At 40.6% G+C, this 24966-nt stretch overlaps 1 protein-coding gene across 1 annotated transcript in view; it reads left to right on the top strand.

Moving 5' to 3' along the window:
* The window catches only part of adgb (androglobin), a 261632-nt gene that overhangs the window by 172537 nt on the left and 64129 nt on the right, over window positions 1-24966 (top strand). Inside the window, exons 23-26 of the mRNA XM_043696854.1 lie at window positions 10194-10308; window positions 12566-12733; window positions 20051-20189; window positions 23536-23667. Of these exons, the coding sequence (XP_043552789.1) occupies window positions 10194-10308; window positions 12566-12733; window positions 20051-20189; window positions 23536-23667 (554 nt within the window). The remainder of the gene's footprint in view (window positions 1-10193; window positions 10309-12565; window positions 12734-20050; window positions 20190-23535; window positions 23668-24966) is intronic.

A 24966-nucleotide genomic window follows, 5' to 3' on the forward strand; every position in this document is an offset into this window, starting at 1 on the left:
ACCCCAACCTATTCAGCCTCTCCCTATAGCTCAAATCCTCCAACCCTGGCAACATCCTTGTAAATCTTTTCTGAATCCTTTCAAGTTTCACAGCATCCTTCCTGTAGACGGGAGAACAGAACTGCACACAATATTCCAAACGTGGCCTAACCAATGTCCTGTACAGCCACAACATGACCTCCCAACTCCTATACGCTCTGACCAATAAAGGCAAGCATTTCAAACACCTTCTTTGCTATTGTTATGACACGGAGGCTAACCCCTCTGTTAATTAAACCAAACACCCAGAAAAGCTCACCTCACCTCATAATCTGTTAAAATATGGGTGACAGAGAACTCCCAAATTCCACTATTTAAAGAAAATAACATCAATTTATTTTCCTAACTCTAAAAGCGAACATTAAACAACAACTATTCACAACTCTAATCCCCCTTTCTTTTTATTGCTTCCAATCTACCCTAACTCTACAATAATATGCTGTTCCAATATGACACTTACTAAAACTACATCCATTTAATTTCAAAGTCATAAGACCGCTGACTTCTCCCGTATCTTCACACTTCCAGATGAGGATCTCCCTGGATCGTCTTCTTTTTACTGAGAATGTTTCACATGAAAAGATATCTTTAAAAGAGGGTGTTTTCTAATCTCTTTGAGAGCAAGATATTCACTCTCCATGAGTTTTTCTCTCTCTACGATAGCTGCTCTCTGACTATTTTTCAAAATGTCTACATTTTACACTCCCTCATCATCAGATCCATTCATTGCTTTGATGTTGGCAAAACAATAAATTCAAACATAATTGGGTTTTAGTATCCTGGGGCATAATTTAAACTGATGGGTTAAATTTGAATTGTTTTCAAAACAGCAACCAAAATTCAAGTATCATTTCACAGCCAAATGTTATATATTTTCAATTTTCCAGTACACTCTGGGACTGCCATCTTGTCATACATACAGGTACTTGTAATCTCTCAGCTCATAACGCATTCTCTCTCACTTAAAGGTATAGTGCATACTTTCAACTTCATATCACTTCCTATTTACCTGTGACTCCACTTTCAAGGATCTATGAACCTGCACTCCAAGGTTTCTTTGTTCAGTACCACTCCCCAGGACCTTGCCACTAAATGTATAAGTCCTGCCCTGATTTGCCTTTCCAAAATGCAGCACCTCACATTTATCTAAATTAAACTCCATCTGCCACACCTCGGCCCATTGGCCCATTTGATCAAGATCCCGTTGTATTCGGAGGTAATCTTCTTTGCTGTCCACTACACCTCCAATTTTGGTGTCACCTTCAAACTTACTAACTATACCTCCTATGTTCACATCCAAATAATTTATATAAATGACAAAAATCAGTGGACCCAGCACCGATCCTTGTAGCACACCACTGATCACAGACCTCCAGTCTGAAAGGCAACCTTCCACCACCCTCTGTCTCCTACCTTCAAGCCAGGTCTGTATCCAGATGGCTCGGTCTCCCAGTATTCCATGAGATCTAATCTTGCTAACTAGTCTCCCATGAGGAACTTTGTCGGACATGCTATATCATCCAGGTCCTGCTGCAAAATACTTGTTTAGTATCTCCCCCATCTCCTGTGGTTCAACATGTAGGCTGCCCTGCTGAGCTTTGAGGGACCCTATTCTCTTCTTCATTCCCCTTTTTTTCCCTTAACATACTTCTAAAATCCCTTTGGATTCTCCTTAACCCTGTTTGCCAAACTATGTCCCCTTTTTGCCCTCCTGATTTCCCTCTTAAGTATACTTCTACTGCATTTATACTTTTTTAAGGATTGACTTGATCTCTGCTATATATAGCTTACATATGCTTCCTTCTTATTCTTGACCGAAACCTCAACTTCTCTAGTCATCCATCATTCCCGACAACTACCAGCATTGCCTTTCACCCTAACAGAAACGTACTGTCTCTGGACTCTCCTGATCTCATTTTTGAAGGCTTCCCATTTTCCAGCTGTCCCTTTACCTGTGGACATCCATCCCCAATCAACTTTTGAAAGTTCTTGTATAATACCATCAAAATTGGCCTTTCTCCAATTTAGAACTTCAACTTTTAGATCCAGTCTATCTATCCTTTTCCATCACAGTTTTAAAACTAATAGAATTATGGTTGCTGGCCTCAAAGTGCTCCCCTACTGACAAACCTCACCAAATTATCTATTATTGGATACTCACCTCAGGACGTTGAAACTTGAATAATTTTTTTATATATCAATGCATTAAAAACCCTTGTAATTTGTAACTTATTTCCTCCCCTAGCCAGTCCTCATTAATTTCATAAATGTTTAGGTATGTTAATGCAGTAGGGATGCATTTCACCCTCATTTTCAATATTTTATCAATATTTCTTATCTTTGATTTCATCGTAAAAGTTTCTGCTTTCAGAAATTGAATCTGAAAACCAGGGTTTGAGGAATGCTCTTTGGTCTACTTCAGTAAGGGATAAGAATAAAAATGAAAAAGAGAGAGAGATAAATCAAACAATACCGAAGGCATCATAATGTCATTTCAACCCATACCAGCCTGTCTCTTCATGAAAGTGTGTTGACCTCAGGAGTGCTACACAGGATAACATTATAGGCAGGTCAGAGTGTGGGGTTTGTCATCTGAAAATGCTCTGTCACTCGCCAGTCATGCCTTCCTAAGATCGTCTTGTTTCCAGGTTTGAGAGACAGTATTTCTGCACCTACTTCCATGACTTTTTCCGTCCAACTTGTTTGATTGGAGAAGTGTCCTCTTCCACACTTATCGAGAAAACGAATCTCAGTGCAGCCCCTCAGATTTCACAGAAGGTCCAGCAGGTAAAAGTGGGGAACTGAAAGAGCAGCCTTCCATATATGTCCTTTCTCTTCCTACAATTCATCAGCCTCAAACCTCTAAATGGCTTGAAAGTCTCTTAACCTAGCAATCCTTCATTTGACAATGGATATGTCATTCAGTGTGCCCTACTAATTGTCAGGGAAATTGGATATTGGTATTAACACCATTGCTCCAGGAAAAGACTTCAGCAAAACATGCCTTCCAGGGAATTGGTTGCACAGCCTGAAAATGGTTCTTTCATTCCAGAAGGGAGTAAATCCATACAATTTCAGTTAAAGGCTTTCTATAGGTCATTCCTTAGAAATCATCACATAGTTGCCCAGAGAGGAAAACATTTGCTCCTGTATTTGTACAGTACTGAAGAAGTGACCGGGGAAGACTTACAGGAAGCTTAACACACCAGAAGAACTTTATTATCTAAAAAAAATTCAAAGTAGTCCAGAAATTATTTAACTGAGCTCAACTTTGCATTTTTGTTCTTTCTTCAAATTGCTGCTTGAGTCCTGCAAGACTCCAGCAATCCTAAGCACCTAGTTATTCAGGCAAAATTACACTTTTTAACTGCATGCCATTACATATTAAATAAGTGCAGGATATTCTGCCCTCATTTACTTATTATTCTTTAATGCATCTCAACCCATTTTCAAAGGAGTTCTCTTGCCTTTTGTCTCCTCAATAGCCACTGGAGGGGTCCTGGAGGACTCACAAGTGGCTAATGTTGTTCCTCTGTTCAAGAAGGGAAATAGGAATAATCTAGGAAACTATAGCCAGTGAGTCTCACATCAGTGGAGGGAACCTATTGGAGAAGATTCTTAGGCACAGGATTTACAGACATTTGGAAAAGCATGGACTAATTAGGGACCATCAGCATAGCTTTGTGTGGGGCAGGTCATGTCCTACTAACATGATTGAATTTTTCAAGGAGGTGATGAAAATGATCGATGAGATTAAAGCAGTGGATGTTGTCTACTTGGATTGTAGTAAGGCTTTCAACAAGGTCCCTCATCGAGAAGATTAAAGTGCATGGGATCATGATGACTTGGCCACCCTGGATTCAGAATTGGCTTGCCCAGAGAAGGTAGTGGTGGAAGGGTGTTTTTCTGGCTGGAGGTCCGTGACTGGAGGCATTCCACAGGGATCCGTACTGGGACTTCTGTTGTTTGTGATATATATAAATGATTTGGATGAAAATATAGATGGATGAGTTTGTAAGTTTGCAGTCGATACAAAGACGGTGAAGTTGTTGAAAGTGTAGGAGCTTGTCAAAAGATACAGTGGGATATAGATTAGTTGCAAAATGGGCGGAGAAATGGCAGATGGAGTTTAATCCAGGTAAGTGCTACACTTTCGGAGATCAGATGTTCAGGAAAAGTATACAGTTAATGGCAGGACCCTGAATAGCATTGACGTACAAAGGAATTTTGGGGTACAAGTCATTAGTTCCCTGATTGTGGCCATGCAAGTAAATAGGCTGGTAAAGAAGGCATCTGGCATGCTTGCCTTTATTGGTTGAGGAACTTAGTGCAAGAGCCAGGAGGTCAAGTTGCAGCTTTATAAGGTCTTGATTAGGCCACCCTTAGAGTATTGTGTTCAATTCTGGTTGCCATATTACAGGAAGGATGTGAAGACTTTGGACAGGGTCCAGAAGAGGTTTACCAGGATGCTTCCTGGATTAGAGAGTATGAGCTGTAAGGAGAGGATAGAAAAACTCAGGTTGTTTTTTCCTGAAGCGGCGGATGCTGAGGGAAGACTTGGTAGAAGTCTATAAAATCATGAGATGAATAGATAGGTTTGAAAGTCGGAATCTTTTTCCCAGAGTTGAAATATCTAATACTAGGGAGTATGCATTTCAGGTAAGAGGGGGAAAGTTCAAAGGAGTTGTGAGAGGCATGTTTTTTTACACAGAGAGTGGTAGGAGTCTGGAACTTGCTGCCAGGGGTGGGGTTGGAAGCAGATACAATAGGGCATTTAAGAGACTTTTGGTAAGCACATGAATACGCAAGGATATGGACCAAGGGCAGGCAGAAAGGATTAGTTTAATTTGGTGTTATGTTTGGCACAACATCGTGCGCTGAAGAGCCTGTTCCTGTGCTATACTTTGTATGTTCCCCTCTCCAACATACTAGTCCATAAGTAGTCCAAATTTAAGTCTTTTGAGTTGAACTAACATAATTTGGACAGAATAACATTACATTGCTCCCTGTTCTGAAGAGAGACCCCAAACGTTAGCTCTGATTTCTCTCCACAGATACTGCCAGATTTGCTCTGTTTTTCCAACAATTTCGGTTTTTGTTTCAGATTACCAGCATCCACAGTTCTTTCGGTTTTTTAATCACATTTCTCATTCTGTTTATGTACCAGATGTGCCTGTGGTCAGGCTCAGCAGAGATCTAAATTGTCCTACTTCGTCTGTTGTTCAAAGGACTGATGTCAAAATTCCAGTTCCCAGGATGATCTAAACTCTCAGAAAATCAGAGCTACAATGTTTTAGCTTCATTAACAAAACTTTAAGCTGGGAGTGCAACTACACTAATGCAGCTCAGTTTTGTAAAATTGATTTTAGCTGGAAGAAAAACAATAGTAGCACCCAGCCTGTCTTTTTGTTTGTGATAAATGCTGAGATTTCATGGTTTATATATTCAAAGAGGATACTGTTACAGTAATTTCTCCACTAATATGGCAGTGTGATTTCAAAGCATGAGCCACCTTGGGCTGAATCATACCTTATTCTGGCAAAGTATCATTTTTGTTGAACTTCATGTAAGGTTTCACTGGAAGACTTAGTATGTTTTCTCACACTGTCATCCAAACTGTCCTCAAATTATTACCTGCTCACCCCTATGGTGCCCCATCACACCCAATACTAATTGATTCTCCCACAATAACCCAAGGTGCTCCTCACTGCCAGGATAGCCCGGGATATCTGATGCTGACAGCATCTTTAAAAGGCTATTGTGTTTCTGATCAAGCTCTGTTAATGGGAGCTGCCCTGCACAGTTTGTGATATTTCCCCCAGACATGCCAGATAAGGTGAAATTGACACCCTGGTTTGTGGAAAGGGGCCTTGAAATCCTGGTGGATGGACTGATGCAGTGCAGTCTCAGATGTCTGGAGAAACACCCAATGGTGGAGATTGAAGGTCAGTGACTTTTTCTATTCCATCAGGGTAAATGCCACCACCCCTTACTGCAACCTCACACATACTGTATTTCTGGTACAGCACATCTCACATCAAGGACTCGTGCTCTACTACTCTTGTTGTTACATGCAACATCTTCCTTTACTTGCACTTATCTACCCAATTCCCCTGCATAACCTCCACACTACCTATTCACTTACTTAGGACACCAGACCACATTTTCTCCCATCTGCACCCACACTAACAGCAATGCCACCCATTTTTATCTCATTCAGATCCTCCCTTTCTCTCATTCCAGGAAAAAACAGCTCACAATACAGCAGAAAGAATCAAGATGGGTGGTGAGGTGCCAAGCATTCGACTCCTCGTCACCTTCAAAGAGAGGAGCCTGACCCTGACTGGCCTGAGTGGCCAAATGATTGTGCTCAAACCCCTGGACTGTTACCAGAGGCAGCCGGAATCCCCTAACTGAAAATTGTCTCTCTTGGTTTGACTGAATAACTCCTTAGTCTTGGAGCCATAGCATTTGCTTGGAGCATATACCATGTGTTTGCCCTGACACTGATGGCACAAGGTGCAGGAATGAGATTGAATAGCATGGTGCTGTTCAGCATCTTGTCCATCAATTTGGTGGATAACCAATAAGCACATAACAAACTTCCTGGCTTTGCTGAAAGTACTGTGGGCGGCACGGTGGCACAGTGGTTAGCACTGCTGCCTCACAGCGCCAGAGACCCGGGTTCAATTCCCGCCTCAGGCGACTCCAATAAGCACATAACAAACTTCCTGGCTTTGCTGAAAGTACCTTATGCCTGTTGGCTCTAGCTGAGGGGGCAAAGCAAAGCAGGCATCCTGTTAGAATCCAAGTAGGCAGTTAGTGATTGAGCACTGGGAAAGCACATGGACAGGCTTGAAATGCAGCATAATCCAGTCCATGAGCTGGGTGCTCACGGAGTATGCCCTTAAACATCAATGCCATGTATCTAGGATGGTAGTCCAGAGGAATAAGTGACAAGCTGGAGTCGCCAGATATTCACTCAGCCCTTCATGTCAGGAATTTTCAGTCTCTAGTTTTTATCTGGTGGATAGTCAAACATGCATATTAATGAGGTGATATTAATTAATAATGAGGATGGTAATGAGCAATCATAACAGTTGACAGGCCTCTTCTGCTCTCTAGAGAGAATCTTATTTCGATGTCCAGAACTTAGTTGGAAAATGCAACATGTTGCTCAAGAAAGGCCCCACTCAATTTCTCATGCAATTTTCCTAAATTTCCCTCTGAAGTCCATGTCATTCAAAGCCGGAGAAGATTCTGTTCATTGTCTGTTGACTTCTACATGTGGACATCTACATGTTTAGGTTTCTTTTCATCTGTGCAAATCCTTATTCAGCCCATTGACAATGTGCTATGTCAAATCTATTCCTGATTGTTATAACAGTAGATACCTTCTCCTCATCCACTGATTCCCAATTTGGAGTAACACTAAGTTCCTTAAAAACATGAAAAGATATAGGATAATATGATACCTGTTGTCTATTTTGGTATCAGAAAGCATTTGACATTGTTTCCCTTGTGAGGTTGACTGAGACATTTACGACTCATCGGGCTTATTTTAAATCCTGTTGGGTGTGGAATGCATTCATACATTGTATTCTTCAACAGAGGCTTGACACAATACAACTATTGATTTGGATTTGAATGCCACCATTTAGTTGTTCACCTGATTCCAGAGAATAGCAGCGGCTCACTGGCAGCAGGGGATGGATCCTTGTGCAAACCACTATTGACTTTTCTTATGGACTTTCCACACTCGTCTTACTGATTCTCAATGCTTCCAATTCATAAATTGCTCCATGAGCTTTAAACTTATCCTCAAACCTTGCATTAGAATCTTATTGAAACAACTCTGAGCATCAATGTCAAGCACATCTCCTCCATATCTCTCACCCACAAGCATAGCTCGTCCCACAAAGCAATCCAGTATGTCGGTAAAGCATCATCTAGTTATTTTTGTTTGTTCACTGTAATAGTTTAATATGTTTATCTGCTATTAAATGTTGAATATGTTTATTAATTAATCAAGTTTGTATTTGGCTTACTTTCACCAAGCCAAGAATTAGGCTGAAGGATACTAGTTTTTCTGCCAAGTCATAATATTTTAACATCCTTATTTGTACATGGAGGTTAAGTAAATGGGGATAGTGGTTTATTATCAGCAAAGGAGTGAATGTAGGAGGAGGTATAGTTAGTAAGTTTGCAGATGACACCAAAATTGGTGGTGTAGTGGACGGTGAAGAAAGTTACCTCAGATTACAATGGGATCTTGATCAGATGGGCCAATGAGCTGAGAGTGGCAGATGGAGTTTAATTTAGGTAAATGCGAAATGTTGCATTTTGGGAAAGCAAATCTTATCAGGACTTAAACGCTTAATGGTGAGGTCCTAGGGAGTTTTGCTGAACAAAGAGACCTTGGAGTGCAGTTTCACAGCTCCTTGAAAGTAGAACCGCAGGTAGATAGGATAGTGGAGAAAGCGTTTGGTATGCTTTCCTTTATAGGTGTGAGTATTGAGTATAGGAATTGGGAGGAGAGAGGGGAAGGTTATAAAAGAGACCTAAGGGGCAACTTTTCATACAGAAGCTGGTGTGTGTATGGAATGAGCTGCCAGAAGGCTGGTACAATTGCAACATTTAAAAGGCATCTAGATTGGTATATGAATAGGAAGGGTTTGGAGGGATATGGGATGGGTGCTGGCAAGTGGGACTAGGTTGAGTTGGGATATCTGGTCAGCATGGATGAGTTGGAGTGAAGGATCTGTTTCTGTGCTGTACATCTCTATGATTCTATGACTCTATAACTGGGGGTGATCCTAAAATTAAACCTTACGTACGTTTGACTTGGTGAAATTATCACATTACCTGGAATAAACATTTCTTAGAGCAACATTATCCAAAATACAGAGGAATCTCAGTTATCCGAATACCAATTATCCGAAAATTGGATTATCCGAAGAAGATCTCAAGGTCCTGATAGAAACATTACATCAAAGACGTGTTTCCAACAGCGATCACGTCTTTTGTTTACAGTGATTAAACAGGCACTGTCTCGAAATGACTAACCCCCCTCCCTCCCTCTCTCCCCACACTTTCCCTGGAGTCCTACAGAGGGATGTACCCTAAACCCCCCTTCACTAGATAATCTCCCCAACATTGTCCTGCACAGGGCAGAGGTGGAACCTGTCAAAACATGTGTGTGGCTGTGTGTGTGTGCGTGTGTGTGTGCGCGCACGTGTTGTGTATGTGTGGCTCTGTGTGTGTGTATAAGAGTGTGTGGTTATTGGACAGGGGCGGGGGGGGGGGGGCGGTGTTGAACGGTTGGGGGCTCGCATGCAGCGTGCTGCTGCCTTGTCTCCTGAATGGGGAGCAGACTTTAAAAACTCCAAACCCCAGAGGAAAGGCATTTAAATCGATTAACCGAATAATCGATTATCCAAACAAAATAGTGCCCGCCCATCTCGTTCGGATAATCGAGGTTCCCCTGTATTGCTTAATTTGGAAAATAGCAATTCCCAAAGTTATCAATTTTCCTTCAATTGTTCCTTTAAGAAAAGTAAAGAATGACTGGTGATGCAAAACTGGGCCGTGTGACAGTGGAATCAAAAATATTATACAGCTGCTGGGCCTAATTATCTCTTCAAAAGGGCATCCCAGATAGTTCCACTCTCCTGCTCATTTCCCAAAGCCCTATAAATTACTTTCCCCTTTTGATTATCAACTCAGTTCCCTTTTGAAAGTTACGGTTGAATTTGCTTCCACCATCCTCTTCAGGTAATGCATTCCAGATATAATAATAACCCACCACATAAAAATGATTAACAAATTCTCTCCTCAAATTATTTCATGAATTTCCTGAAACTCATGTCCTCTGGTTCCAGACTCTCTTTTAGTAAAAACTGTTGCTCCCAATTTTGTCTCTCAAAATCTCTCATTATTTTAGACGCTACTATTAAATCTTCACTGACCCTTCTCTGCTGTAAGGAGAACAATCTCAAATTCTCCATTCTATGCAAATAACTAATTTTCCCTAAACATCTGCTTGCAGTACAGTTTCATCATATCTATTGAAATATGGACAGCAGACGTATACTAGATTGGTTACATGGTACTGCTGTTTTGCATTTTTGTAATGTGTTTAATTTCCCTTCCAGGCGCCATGTGATTCGGTTTACTGCCACTTCTCCTCTTGGACACAATATCAACATAAGTAGTACAGTGCCATTTATCTTTGGTGATGAAGATACGGTTTTAGTACACCTTAGCAAGGTATGTAGCACAATACTAATCACAGAGCCTATTCATCTGAAACTTGCTACTAATTGAAAGATTACTGGGCACTCAGCAGTTGGGAATTCATTAAGGCCTTACATTCACAAGATCCCTCACCTGACATCCAACTCGGACTTTGCGGGGTCTTTCAGCCAACTCTCTGGACCAACCTGAAGTTCCTGCAAACGTTCAAGAGCTTAAATCTGTGTCATTTGTTCTTGAATCATTTATGACCAGGAGCAGTTTCTCTCAATGTACTCTCTCCAGCCGGTTCATGTTTTTGAAAACTTCCATCAGCTCTCTTTTTTGCTGCCTTCTCTCCAGGTTGAACAGTTGCAACATCAGTCCTCATAACTGAAGTTTCTCACCCCCGGTACCTTCCTTGTACGCTTCTTCTGCACTCTGTCCACACTGAACTTCATCTGCTACCTATCTGCCTATTCCACAAACTTGTTTTTGTCTTTTAGGATTTCTGCGCTGCCCTCCTCACAAGTTTCCAAGTTTCATCCATATCAGAAAAAGCCTGTGCTGACCCCTGTTGACCCACTACAAACATTCCACCAGTGGGGTTTTTTTGTCTCAGATTAGATTAGATTCCCTACAGTGTGGAAACAGGCCCTTCGGCCCAACAAGTCCACACCGACCCTCCGAAGAATAACCCACCCAGTCCCATTTCCTTCTGACTAATGCTCCGAATACTATGGCAATTTAGCATGGCCAATTCATCTGGCCTGCACATCTTTGGACTGTGGGAGGAAACCGGAGCATCCGGAAGAAACCCTCGCAGACACGGGGAGAACGTGCAAACTCCACACAGTCAGTCGCCCGAGGCTGGAATTGAACCTGGGACCCTGGTGCTGTGAGGCAGCAGTGCTATTGGACTTTATTTTCCTCAGGACTGGAAAAATAAATGACTTGTTTGCCAGTGATCACTAAACGCCACGCAATCACTGTACTGGAAGTCCTTGATCCAAAACGCTCAGCAGGAGTTGTCAGGTGTAGACATTTGGTTTTTGAAAATAGTGGATTTAAAAAATGAGACACAAACAGGCATTTAAAGAAAATATCTTCTGCCAGGCTCAGAAGTCTAAATGGACTTATTAGAAGTTATTGAGTGTATAGTCAGTTCTGCTATAACACGTGTTTCTTCCGTGCGAATTAGCTTAACGCGATTGAAGAATTTAAACAGTTATTTGTAGAACACAAACTTTCTTTACCTGTATTGGCTATAATGCAATTCCAGCCCCCTTAATTTAAATGGCATGTTTTTTGCACTTTTTTTTATAACTCAAGATCACACAGGAACTGAGCTATCACGTTATAGCAGAACTGTGGTTTTAACTTGTCCTTTGTAGAATTTGCCCAATTTTTAGTTATATAATTGGCAGACAATTCACTATCATGCATTATGGAGTAGTGATCTCACACCAGGCTTAAAAGTCGCGGATGGAACAGATTTCACAGGCCTTCTTCTGTTCCTTTCTCTTATGGTCTTATTGGTGTTAAAAATCACACAACACCAGGTTATAGTCCAACAGATTTATTTGGAAGTACTAGCTTTCGGAGCGCTGCTCCTTTATCGGATAGCTGTGGAGCACGATCATAAGACACAGAATCTTTAGCAAAAGATCTGTGTCATGTAACTGAAACAATATATTGAACAAATCTAGATTCCTATTTTAATAGCAATCTAGGTTTGTTCAACATATTGCTTCAGTTGCATGACATTGAGATCTTTTGCTGAAGATCTGATTTCATTGAATCTATAAATTCCGTGTCTTATGATCCCGCTCCGCAGCGACCTAAAAAAGGAGCAGTGCTCAGAAAACTAGTACTTCCAAATAAATCTGTTGGATTACAACCTGGTGTTGTGTGTCCACCCAGTCCAACACTGGCACCTAACTCTACATCATGGTCTTATCAGCAACCAGTCACAAAAGTACCTAGACAATTGGCAGCCAGTCAGACAAGTAGTTAGACTACTTGCAGACAATCGACCAAATACTGAGGCAGCCAGTTGTACAAGAATGAGTATGTGTACCAGATCATTTTATCCTGGATATTTCTTGAGTGGTTAAATGTAGACTGCAATTTCTTAGGCTGTCTATATTCACCTTCTGTACATATTTTGAGAGTATATAGATCTGGCCTTCATGTAAACTATTATGAAGGCAAATCAAAATATATTATAAAATCTTAGATATGAAATATTGCAGCACAAAGCTTGATTCTCCTGTCTTTCATACATCTACAGGATAGCCTGCGATTTATGCAGCATGCTACCCGCATTATTAAAGCAATTGAAAATGCCATATGTAACTTCAATGATGAGCAAGAGCATCGCAAAACTTCACTGGAACTTCAACATTGTCATTTTCCATTCCCATTTGACGATGCTAGTCTGGCTGAGGAGCAAACTAAGGTGAATTTATTGAAGGTTCAAGATTAGAATTTCTGAAAAAACTAGAAAACGCTTTTGTAACTGCATCTACACTTAAGTGTTTGCTTTCTTCTGATCAATTTAAAACATTATTTTCTTCCTATTTTAAAATGTTTCTGAGCAAGGTTTTCCCACTTTAAATGGATAACCACAATTGTTAAATTAATGCCATTAAATCTAGTTTTACCCATTTTTGCTGTTCTGTACTTTAAATAAGAAGTGTTATAAATCACATGCATGCATCAAATGCAACAAATGCAGTATTCACTGAGGTTCATTCTCAAAACTATTTGAAAATTTCCTTTTGCTATTATTTTGCACCTCTTTTTAAAATCTTTTGTGGATTCCATCACTGTCCAGTATGACATATTCTTATCTCTCCCTTTCTTCTTTTAAAAGGAGTTCTTCTGGTTACCAGTTCAGGACTTACAGAAATAGTTTTTCTTCATTCATATGCAGACGTGCTGGTGTAGTAGTCAGGTCACTACACTAGTAATACAAAGCCCCAAGCTGATAGTGAATCATAGAGATGTACAGCATGGAAACAGACCCTTCAGTTCAACCCGTTCATGCTGACCAGATATCCCAACCCAATCTCGTCCCACCTGCCCAGCATCTGGCCCATTTCCCTCCAAACCCTTCCTATTCATATATCCATCCAAATGCCTCTTAAATATTGCAATTGTACCAGCCTCCACCACATCATCTGGCAGCTCCTTCCATACACACACCACCCTCTGTGTGAAAAAGTTGCCTCCTAGGTCTCTTTTCTATCTTTCCCCTCTCACCCGAAACCCATGCCTTCTAGTTCTGGACTCCCTGACCCCAGGGAAAAGACTTTGTCTATTTACCCTATCCATGCCCCTCATAATTTTGTAAACCTCTATAAGGTCACCCCCTCAGCCTCCAGGGAAAACAGCCCCAGCCTGTTCAGCCTCTCCCTATAGCTCAAACCCTGCATCCCTGGCAACATCCATTCTTAGAGCATGTGTTCAAATCCCACAATGGTGAAGTTTGAATTCAGTAATGACCTTTATTGAATGAAATCTGTCATTCTTAACTGGTCTGCACCAGAACCTTAGCAATATGAGTAACTTTGAAATACTGCTACAAACCCTGAAAGAAGTAATGAATCTGGGTGGGGCACCTGGCATCAATCAAGACATCAGAAATTATACTACAATCCTAGCTTTGTTGATCCTACAAAGCTTTCCTTCCTAACTTCAGGGTGCTTGAGTCAAAATTAGGAGAGATTTGTCCCACCCGCTAATCATGAAACAGCCATACATAGTCATCCTCTCGGAATTATACCTTACAGACAATGTCCCAGATGCTACCATCACTATCCTGTGTCTGTATGTCCTGTTCAGCAGGAAGACTACCCACCAAGGGTGTCAGTGTAGTGATATACAGTTGGGACTTAGTTGCCCACGAAGTGCTCAACGTTGAATTAGGAGCATAGGAATGCATCTTGTGCTGTCAACTCAAACATGGGCAAGGCAACATTCTGCTTATTACTATTGTAAGAAACAATAGTTGAGATCCTTGTATATCTATGGTTATTATATACAGTAGTATTTAGAATTAATGTATATAAATACCGTCACTTTAAAGTATAAGCCTGAGAATAGTCCTTGACTTCATTTCAGAATAGAAAATAGAGTGTAGGATCAGATGTAGCTATTTAGCCCTTTGAGCGTGCTCACCATTCAATATGATCATGGTTGATCATCCAACTCAGTACCCTTTTTCCATTTTCTCCCATATCCTTTGATTCCTTTAGCCAAAAGAAATTTATCTATCTCCTTCTTGAATACACTTTCTGTGACAAAGAATCCACAGACTCAGCCCTTTCTGAGTGAAGACATTTCTCCCCATCTCTGTCCTAAAAGGCCAACCCCTAATCTCTCCCCAGAATTCAGTCACACTACCCAATAATCAGTCTGGTAAACCTCCTTTGCAGACCCTCAATAGCCTTCCTCAGACAAGGAGTCCAATACTCCAGGTATTGTCTTACCCATGCCCTGTAAAATTGCAACAAGACATTCCTGCTTCTGTATTCAAATCCTCTCACTATGAGGATTGACACAGTATTTGCCACCTACTGCACCTGCATGCTCACTCTCAACATCTGGTATAAGAGGACACCCAGGTCTTGTTGCATTTCTCCCTTTCCCAATCTATTATCCTTCAGACAATCTGCCTGCCTGTTTTTGCTACCAAAATAGATAACCTTACATTTATCCACAACTGTATGAATCTGCCATTTATTTGCCCACTTTCTTAACTTGTCCAAATCACAGTGATGCTGCTTGGCATCCTCCTCACAGCATACCCTCCCACTCAGCTCCGTGTCATCTGCAGACTGGAAGATATGACATAGATTTTCTCAAAGGTCATTCATTTATATTGTGAATAGCTGGGGTCCAAGCACTGATCCTGACAGTACCTCACTAGTCTTTGCCTGCCTCTCAGAAAAAGTCCCTTTTATCCCTACTCTTTGTTTCCAGTCTGCCACCCAGTTCTCAATTCAACTCCGCACATGGCCTCCAATCTTATGTACTTTAATTTTGCATTCTGATCTGTTATATGGGACCTTATTGAAAGCCTTCTGAAAATCCAAGTAAGCCTTTCTCTATGACCAGTCTGTAAAGGACCCTAACTCCAAGATGGTAGCAGCAAAGGCGTTTACTGACTAGAAAATGATGGCAACAGTAAAGATCAAGAAACAGACCTGAGATCATCTACAGAAGTTAAGAAGTCAAAATTATTTTTTCCAAAAAATAATTATTACAGCTTTAACAACAGCCAGAGAAAAGCCACAAGACCTGAACATCCACTGTAAAGGAAACATCTTCAAACAGAAACTCTTCTAGAGAAACACCAAAACTCTATTAGTCTCAGACTTTTACAGGAGCAAGAAGCCTTTAAAAACCACAGCGACAGCAGTAAAGGCCCACTGGCAACCGGGGGAAGATTTGAATTGAAAGAACAGAGGTGGTGAGGGAACCAACAAGAGAGAAGCACATGCTTGAACTCATCCTCACCAATCTGCTTGGCACAGATGCATCTGTTTTTGACAATATCAATAAGAGTGACCACTGCACAGTCCTTGACAAGATGAAATCCTGACTGTCCAAACTAATAATACCTTATATCATGTTGTGTGGCACTATCACTGTGCTAAATGGGACACACTTCAAACAGATCTAGCAACTCAAGACAGGGTATCCATGAGATGCTTGGACCAACAGCAACAGAAGACTTGTACTCCAACATAATCTGTAACCTCATGTCCCGGCATATCTCCCATTCTATCATAAAACCATGGGATCAACGCAGGTTCAATGGAGAGTACAGGAGGCCATGCCAAGAGAAGGAGTAACTAAAGCATAACTAAAAATGAATTATCAACCTAATGAAGCTACAAAACAGGGATATTTGTGTGCCAAACAGCACTGGCAGCAAGTGAGAGACAGAGACAAGTGATCCCACAACCAATGAATCAGATCTAAGCTCTGGCTCCACAAACATCCCCAACCTGAATAATTTGGGAACCCAGGACAAGTGCAAAAGATAAGGCTGAAGCATTCGGAACTAACTTCAGTCAGAAATTCCAAATGGATGATCCATCTTGGCCTCCTCCAGAGGTCCCCAGCATCACACATGCCAGTGATTAGCCAATTTAGTTTGCTCCATGTGATATCAAGAAACATTTGGAGGCACTTGATACTGGAAAAGATATGTATAGACCCTGACAACATCATGGCAATACACTGAAGACTTGTGCTCCAGAATATGCTGCACCCTGGCCAAACTGTTTCAGTACAGCTGCAAAACGGGCATCTACTCAACCATGTGGAAAATTCTCATGCATGTCTCATGGACAAAAAAGGAGGATAAATATAACCACTACCATCTAGAAAGATAGAGACAGCAGATACATGGGAATATAAACACCTGCAAGTTTCCCTCCAAGCTGCTCACCATCCAAACTTGGAAATACATTACTGTTCCTTCAGTGTTGTTGACTCCCTATCTAATGGCTTTGTGAGTATACCACACAAATCGCAGCAGATTAAGGATGCAGCTCATTATCATTTTCTCAAAGACAACTAGCATGGGTAATAAATGCTGGTCCAGCCAGTGACACCCACATCCTAGCACAAATGATTAAAAAAAAAGGTATAAATTTCAGCATCATTCACATCTTGGATACTGAAACAGTCAAAGTCTATTTGCAGCAATACCTGGGCAATATTTGGATTTGGGCTGATAAGTAGTAAACACAATCATGTCACACAAATGACAGATAATAACAATCTCCAACAAGTGAGACTTGAACCATCACTTCTTGAAATTCTATGGCATAACCAAATCCCTAATTATCAACATCGTGTAGGTTACAATTGACCAGAACCTGAACTGGATCCATGTAAAAACTATGATTAGAAGAGCAGGTCTGGGAGAGGCTAGAAATTGTGTGGTAAGTAACTCAGCTCTTTTCTCCCTCATCATTGTCCATCCTTTACAAGACACGTGTCAGGAGGTGATGAAATGCTCTTCATTTGCCTGGATGACTGTAGCTCCAACAGCACTCAAGACGTTCAACACCATCCAAAACAAAGCATCTTGCTTGATTGCCACCATACACACTATTTTTGCCACTCTTCCAAAGTACCAGCTACAAGTTGCGTAACAGTGACTCAGCAAGCCTCCTTCAGTTGCAACTTCCAAACTCATGATTTCCCAGGACAAGAGGAATACCATCACACATAAGTTCCCCTGAAAGCTACACACCATTCTAACTTGGAATTATATTTGTGTTCCTTCACTGTCATTAGGTGAAATCCTGGAACTCCCTTCATAACATCACTGTGGGTGTCCATAAACTTCAAAGACTGCAGCAGTTCAAGAAGATAGTTCACCACCACCTTCTCCATTGCAATTAGGGCAGCCACCCAGTAGGTCATCCAATGCAACAGACCATGATGCTGAATAGACTATCTCTACCTCTACATTGGGATTTCCCAAACATAGTGATGAAAAAGGAAAATTGAAACAAATGTGAACAAAGGTGATATGAGTGATATTTTCCCTGAATCTCTTACTTGTTAAAATACACACAACATAATTTGTTTTCTTCATTATTTATTTAATATTAAGACTTGTTGGAGCCTGTCATAGTATCTGATGTAACAGTAATGGCCTAGCCCATGTTTCTCCGTGTGTAAGCTGGAGACGACATAGAGACACAGAGATTATTTCTGAATAACGTTGACATTTTGTCCATTCTTTATTCAATGTTCACATGAATTGTTACTTTGGGGATGATCATTATGGGAAACATGGCTTACAAAGCAGGCATAGCTGTTCTCCCTTCTTGGCACTCTGGAGAATATTGGCCCTCTTCATTCTCAGTGGATATAAATTAGTCTGAAGCAGTACATTCAAAGTACTTGAAAGATTTTGGTGGATTGGAATAATTGAGCAAGTGAAACTATTATATGAATGTTCACATATCAAAGAATTTTCTTGGTACCAGCACTCACTGGCGAATGTATAGAACAAAACTGTGTTCACTCATATATTCTTGCTAGTAGAGGACATAAGTCTATAGTTTACTCAGCAAGGGAGGTTGGAAGGGTCAAGTCTACACCTCAGAAAGACAAATGGAAGTCTGGCAATGGATTGATAATAATGCAGATGAATTATTGTTGTGTGAATCAATTAATTGTCCCGAGAATGCCTTACAAATCTCTTCATGACCCTGGCATCCATAAAAGACTCATTTGGATTTAAGACATCCTCCTCATGCTCTGACAAATCCCCATTATCTAAGGAGAGCTGACTTTCCTTCTGAATTTTCATTGCAATATCTATCTACGCTGCAACTGCCATGTTATGCTGTGCAGAACGAACCACAATTATTCATGATATATTCATGATATATGATGTTTGTGGGCGGCACGGTGGCCAAGTGAGTAGCACTGCTGCCTCACAGCGCCAGAGACCCGGGTTCAATTCCCGCCTCAGGCGACTCTCTGTGTGGAGTTTGCACATTCTCCCCGTGTCTGCGTGGGTTTCCTCCGGGTGCTCCGGTTTCCTCCCACAATCCAAAAATGTGCAGGTTAGGTGAATTGGCCATGCTAAATTGCCCGTAGTGTTAGGTGAAGGGGTAAATGTAGGAGAATGGGTCTGGGTGGGTTACGCTTCAGCGGGTCGGTGTGGACTTGTTGGGCCGAAGGGCCTGTTTCCACACTGTAAGTAATCTAAATCTAAGTAAATCTCGGGTATGTATTTCAGAGTGCTGCCAGACCAGAACAGGCAGCATTTTACAAAGGCCAGTTATGTAGTGGATGACAACTCTGATGGATACATGAATTTGATTACTATGTTCTTCTGCCTTGCTCTGGGATGCCTTGCAGGCGTCATTAATTTTTTATGTAGATGATAACCCTGACTACTGAAGACCATCCATCAACCTGAGCTGAGATTTCAACCTCTAGAGTCTTTTGTTGCGTGAAATGTAGGCATTATGACAGCTGTCTGGGAAATGAGTACAGATATATCTTATTCTTCTCCTGTAGTAACACACCGGTAGTGTGTTCATGGACTGAAATTCTATGATTTATAAATGCCTCTGGCTGTTTGAAAGAGAGATTTTATGGTCACATTAGTGCACTGAAGAAACCCATGATAATAGCATACATGGCTGATCTTGCTGCCTGGCTATCTTTATAAGTGGCGAAATGGATAAAATAGTTGACATGACTAAATGAGATGTTGGTCATCTCATTTATGCACCCATGAGTTGTAGTCTGTGATGAAATGTTGCCTGTTGCACCCTAGAAGGTACTGCTGGATAAAAAATGAGTTCTGCTGCAACCTTGAGGGCAACTGGAATGGGTTTCCCATCAATCCACATGTCTGTGGATATTAATAAACACTTCCTGTCTACCAACAGTCTCTTATTTTAATCCTATAAATCCACATATAATTCTAGTCAATCTGTGCTGCACACCACCTCCCCAGATCTGCTCTAATTGGAGCTTTATTTAATTCTAAGGTAACTTCAATAGTTCTCTATTCCAGAACTCTTGAAAAAAAGCACTAACATTGCAGCAACCTTTATAATGTTTTAAAATATCTGTTTATAATAGGTGCCTTGGTTTAAGGTGGTATTGAAGAAAAGCAAATTCTTCTTGTTTTTTCAAATAAACTGAAATCACACAATTTAATTTGAAAAAGACTATTTGGTATTTCATTGTCAGTTTCCTTTTATTATTTCTCTGCTAGGTCTTCAACACTGCTGTTTACGCCACCGTTGCACACGCCCTTGATGCTTGCCCAAGTACTGAAGACTATTTTGCTCTTAGAACACTCTTAGTTGATAGCTCTCCAAAGCAGCTTAGGATCGAAGAGAGATCTTGCATAAGTGAGTGTAATGATACCACTTGATACGTAACTTGAGGAGATGGGACAATGGATTTCAAATCAATATGTATGAAGGAAATATTTATTGAATACTTTGAAAGCACTTGGAAAGAAAGTTGAGAAACTTTGTTTCACTATTTTTCTGAGCAGCCAGTAGCCAGTGCACTTTCTAATTCCTGAAATACAGCTACTATATTTTTATTGAAATACTTACTGCATTTATAATTAACATATTTAATTTAACTAATGATCCTGTACAAGTAGATCCCTCATAATAAAATATTAGCATGAAACTACAAATTGAAAACAGTTTCATAAAAGATATTGATAATTCTGAACAGCATCTTCTTGCCTTGCATCTAACCTTTAAATCTTTGGACTGTGGAGGAAACTGGACCAGCCAGGAGAAATCCACGCAGACACGGGGAGAGCATACAAATTCCACATAGACAGTCACCCAAGATTGGAATTGAACCCAGGTCCCTTGCACAGTGTGGCAGCAGTGCTAACCACTGAGCCACTGTGCTGCCCTATCCAAAAATGCTAATTAGCTAATAACAAATTAAATACTTTGAAAGTTTAATCACTATGTTCCAAAGCATAGGGAAGCTTGCCAGACAGTTTGAACACAACAAGGTGCCAGAAACATCAATGCCGTAATGACCAGACCGTCTGCTTTTGGGGTTGAGGAATAAATATTAACCTGGACACTAGGGAAAACACCTTTCCACTTTCATAAAATAATTTCATGTAATCATTTAAGTCCACCTGAAGAAGTAGACGTCACAGTTTAATATTGTATTTGAAATGTGACAGCTCCAACAATGCAGCACTTTCTTAACAGTAATGCATTGGATTGTCATCCTAGACCTTTTATCGTTAAGCCTGTAAAGTGGGATTGATCCCAGGATCCTCTAATTCAGGTCACAATGCAACCACTGAGCCATAGCTGTAATATGGATGGTGTTTTAAAACACCTCAGAAATCATCACTGGAAACGACTAATAAAGACAAACTGTTTCTCCAATGCCATTTTTGTTTTTAAATAACAAGTGGTTTCCAAGCTAGAAATGATGTGTCCTACTTCACATGAAAGAAAGTACAGATACATTTCACTTAGCAGTAAAGAACAGACAAGAAAGAGAGGAACAAAATTGGGACGGTGTCGCTAAAATGCTAAAAACAATTAATAAGGCTAAAATCAGCAAGTCATTTAACTGTAACATAGGAACAAAAAAGAACTTGATTCAGAGACTACTTCCATACATAAAAGATCAATAAATGCTGGACCAGCCAGCAATGTCCATGTTCCACAAGAGAATTAAAAAAAAGAGTCAAATCATCTGAATCATGAGCTACGTGATTTGAAATAAAATTGAACTCCTTTCACAAACTATCTGTTATCTTGGAGTTGACATGTAGGTTTGAAGCCTTCCTTTCTGTAAGACCTCCTTCTCCACCTGACTATATTGATAGTAGACGCTGGCTTTCTGCTCCTTACCTATGAGATCATCATACATCAGAATTTAGCAGGGCCACAAGTCGGATTTGGATTCGTGAGACCTTCTCTTTTAGCCTATGAATCATTGAAGACCAGGTGTCCAATTCAAGATCCTGAAGAGGGGTCAAGACGTTAACTCAAAACATTACATCTGCTTTCTCTGCACAGATGCTGCCGGACCTGCTGAGTTTCTCCAGCAATTTCTGATTTTGTTTCAGAATTTTCATTACCCACTGTTCTTTGTTTTATTCAAGATCCTTGTCAGGATTCTGTGGATGTACCAATGTGTGCTCCATGGGAAGTTTGAAGATACATTAGGCAATTCCTGAGCACCTCAGGACCCTCCACAAAAGCCTCCAACTTTTGTTTCAAGTCAAAAGTTTCAGGACAATTCAGACTTACTTAGCTGGATATTCTGGCAGTAAATGTTAGACAGATACATCCTAGTCTAACTGCTGGGTAGCAACAAAACTAAACTCCCTACCCAAGTCATTCACACTAATCCCCAAGTCCAACTGTCCCACTAACTTCCCAAGAAGTTCCTGACACAACCGGATTACTTCCAATATATTATATCCCTGAAATTAGGCCTTGTTGAGCCCAATTAAAGCAGAAGTATCGTTTTCTAATGATCACTTAGAGGTTAGATGAGCTGTTAACGAGCTTTATAAACCAACCGTCAACTTACTTATTGGTTTGAAGATCATAATGTTTATAATGAATCCCAAGAGTTTGTCTCCTAATTTATGAGATGGATATGTTTGGCATTACTCAAAGGGAGCTGTTGATACAGTTAATTGAATGCAATAGTGCTGCTATAAATTTTTCAAGTATAAGTGGTGGAGAGATTTAGAGAGCCACAGGTAATGACCAATGGTGTATTGATCAACGGCTAATTTCATTGCAATATTGCATGTACTTGCAGCCTATCACAGTTGTCAAGAAATGTCATTATATCCTTAAACATCCAGTGTGAAGAAACTTACCACTGCTTATTATAGACTGACATATTATACACAGTTACACAGGGCAGTGTTATTTATTATAGACTGACATATTATACACAGTTACACAGGACAGTGTAACCTGTCATTCTCTCTTTCTCCCTCTCTCCTTCCCCCCTCCTTTCCCCCTCTCCCCTCTCTCCTTCCCCCTCTCCTTCTCCCTCTCTCCTTCCCCCCTCCTTTCCTTCTCTCCGTTTCCCCTCTCTCCTTTCCCCTTCCTTACCCTGCTAAATGAAACCAGGTAGGACTGCACACAGTTGGAGCCAAATATGAAGCACAGCAATCCCAGTTCAAAACGTTGTACAATCACTATCAAGGTTCTGGCTCAAATAAATGTTCTGCATAGTTTTCTTCCAGGTACACCTCCCTATCTTCAGTTTCTAACAATATTCAACAGATAGTTGAAGAATAAAAATGATTGATGCCATGTGCATAAAAGAAGCTGTCAATGACTGAACATTTTGCAACACGCCTATTTTGATTTCAGCAGCGTGAACCAGCTGTTGAGTCTTGTTAACCCGCTTCTGCCCTCATGGCATAGATCAATTTTAACCTTGTTGCCTGGGACGTGGAACCCACACACATTTCCTCTGCAAAGCCTTCTCCTGCCATCTCCTGACATTCACATCATGGGCCAATCTCTCCACCAAGATCTCAGCTTTGAAAAATAGTCTCATTTGTCAAAACTCTATACTTGAGGTGAATGATAGTATTCCCCAGCAAATAGAAATTTGTTAACAACTGTGATAAGGTTAAAAGTAGTCATTGCTTTGTTATGTTGAGATTCTAGCATAATGCTTTACCTTTTCATAATTTCATGAAACACTTACTGTTTTAATAAGGTTCTGTTTCTGAAGTGCCTGAATCATGGAAAGAGAGGACCCCAACTAAACAGGAAGATGTAGCTGCCAGCAGAATACAGACTTGGTGGAGAGGTCTGGTCATTGGTGAACTCAGGTTTGCAAGCAAGATAGGTATGGTTTACAACTCTTTGCTTCAGAAACTGAGAGATATAAAGATACCAGAAGTCTGAGTTGGGAAAGTTCCTGACTCTGGAAATCATTGAATGTTAAGAATGCCCCTCTATGCACTTAATTTCATTTTGATGAGTTGGCAGAAGGTTGGAATCAAGCCTGCTGCCTTCATAGGCAAAGCTAAGTGAGCAATAGAGACAGATAGATGGTGGCATGGCCAGCAAATTGGAGGAGTGGTACTGGAAAGGCACAGCATGTCAGGCAGCATCCGAGGAGCAGGAAAATTGATGTTTCTGGCAGGAGCCTGATGAAGGGCTCCTGCCCGAAATGTTGATTTTCCTGCTCCTCGGATGCTGCCTGACCTGCTGTGCTTTTCCAACACAACTCTAATCTTGACTCTAATCTCCAGCATCTGCAGTCCTCACTTTCACCCAGCAAATTGGAGGACTCAAGTCCATTTACAGGGACATTAGTGCATGACTGTTAGGCACTAAAGCCTACTTTCATCGATACAATTTCCAAATGATCTCAATATAAATGTTTGGTTGAGCTCCAAGAATGGATTAAACAACCTAGCTCAACGAGCAATGTTTACAAAACTACAGAGGAGAATGAAATCTTTGCTTCGTTGACATTTCTAGTGTCTAATAATAACCTGCTCTTAGAAGAGTTTTTCTCAATGTCTGTATGTTTATTAACACAAGATCAAGAGGTGTGAAATCGATAGTAACTTTTGTCATTGATAATATGAATGACTGTAATTACTTGACACCATTATATGAAGATAAGGTGAGTAATGCCTTTCAATGGTTTTCAAACATTTTCAAATTTCAAAGATTGGGTGGCTGATTTTTGCTTCCAAATTCCCCCTCGACTTCCAATGCCTCTGTGGTGCCATGAACCGCATCACCCAACAAATTGGGCCAGGTTCCATTATAATTGAAGAGAGGGGATGTTGCTTGAAGTCAAAGTCGATAAATAGAACTAGTAATTGGGGTAGCGCTGTTTGCTAACTACTGCCTGCACACTTATCCTGTGCTCGAATCAGGAATGGGGCCAGAAAAACCAAACTCAGGTCACACTATCTTTAAAGTCCTTCCAAATCAGCCCCAACTCTAGAAGATATCGGGACGTGAGTAACAGTATATGACATGTCATTTTGCAGCAAACAATAAAACATCTTTTCCCAATGTGTATTGCATGATTGAACCACCCAACAAGATTGGACAGAATATGTAAAACAGTAAAGAATGACTCAATGGTTAATAAGGAGGAAAAAATATAAAATACAAGAGAAAG

This window comes from Chiloscyllium plagiosum, chromosome 9, assembly GCF_004010195.1.
Source record: "Chiloscyllium plagiosum isolate BGI_BamShark_2017 chromosome 9, ASM401019v2, whole genome shotgun sequence".
Classification (NCBI taxonomy): domain Eukaryota; kingdom Metazoa; phylum Chordata; class Chondrichthyes; order Orectolobiformes; family Hemiscylliidae; genus Chiloscyllium; species Chiloscyllium plagiosum.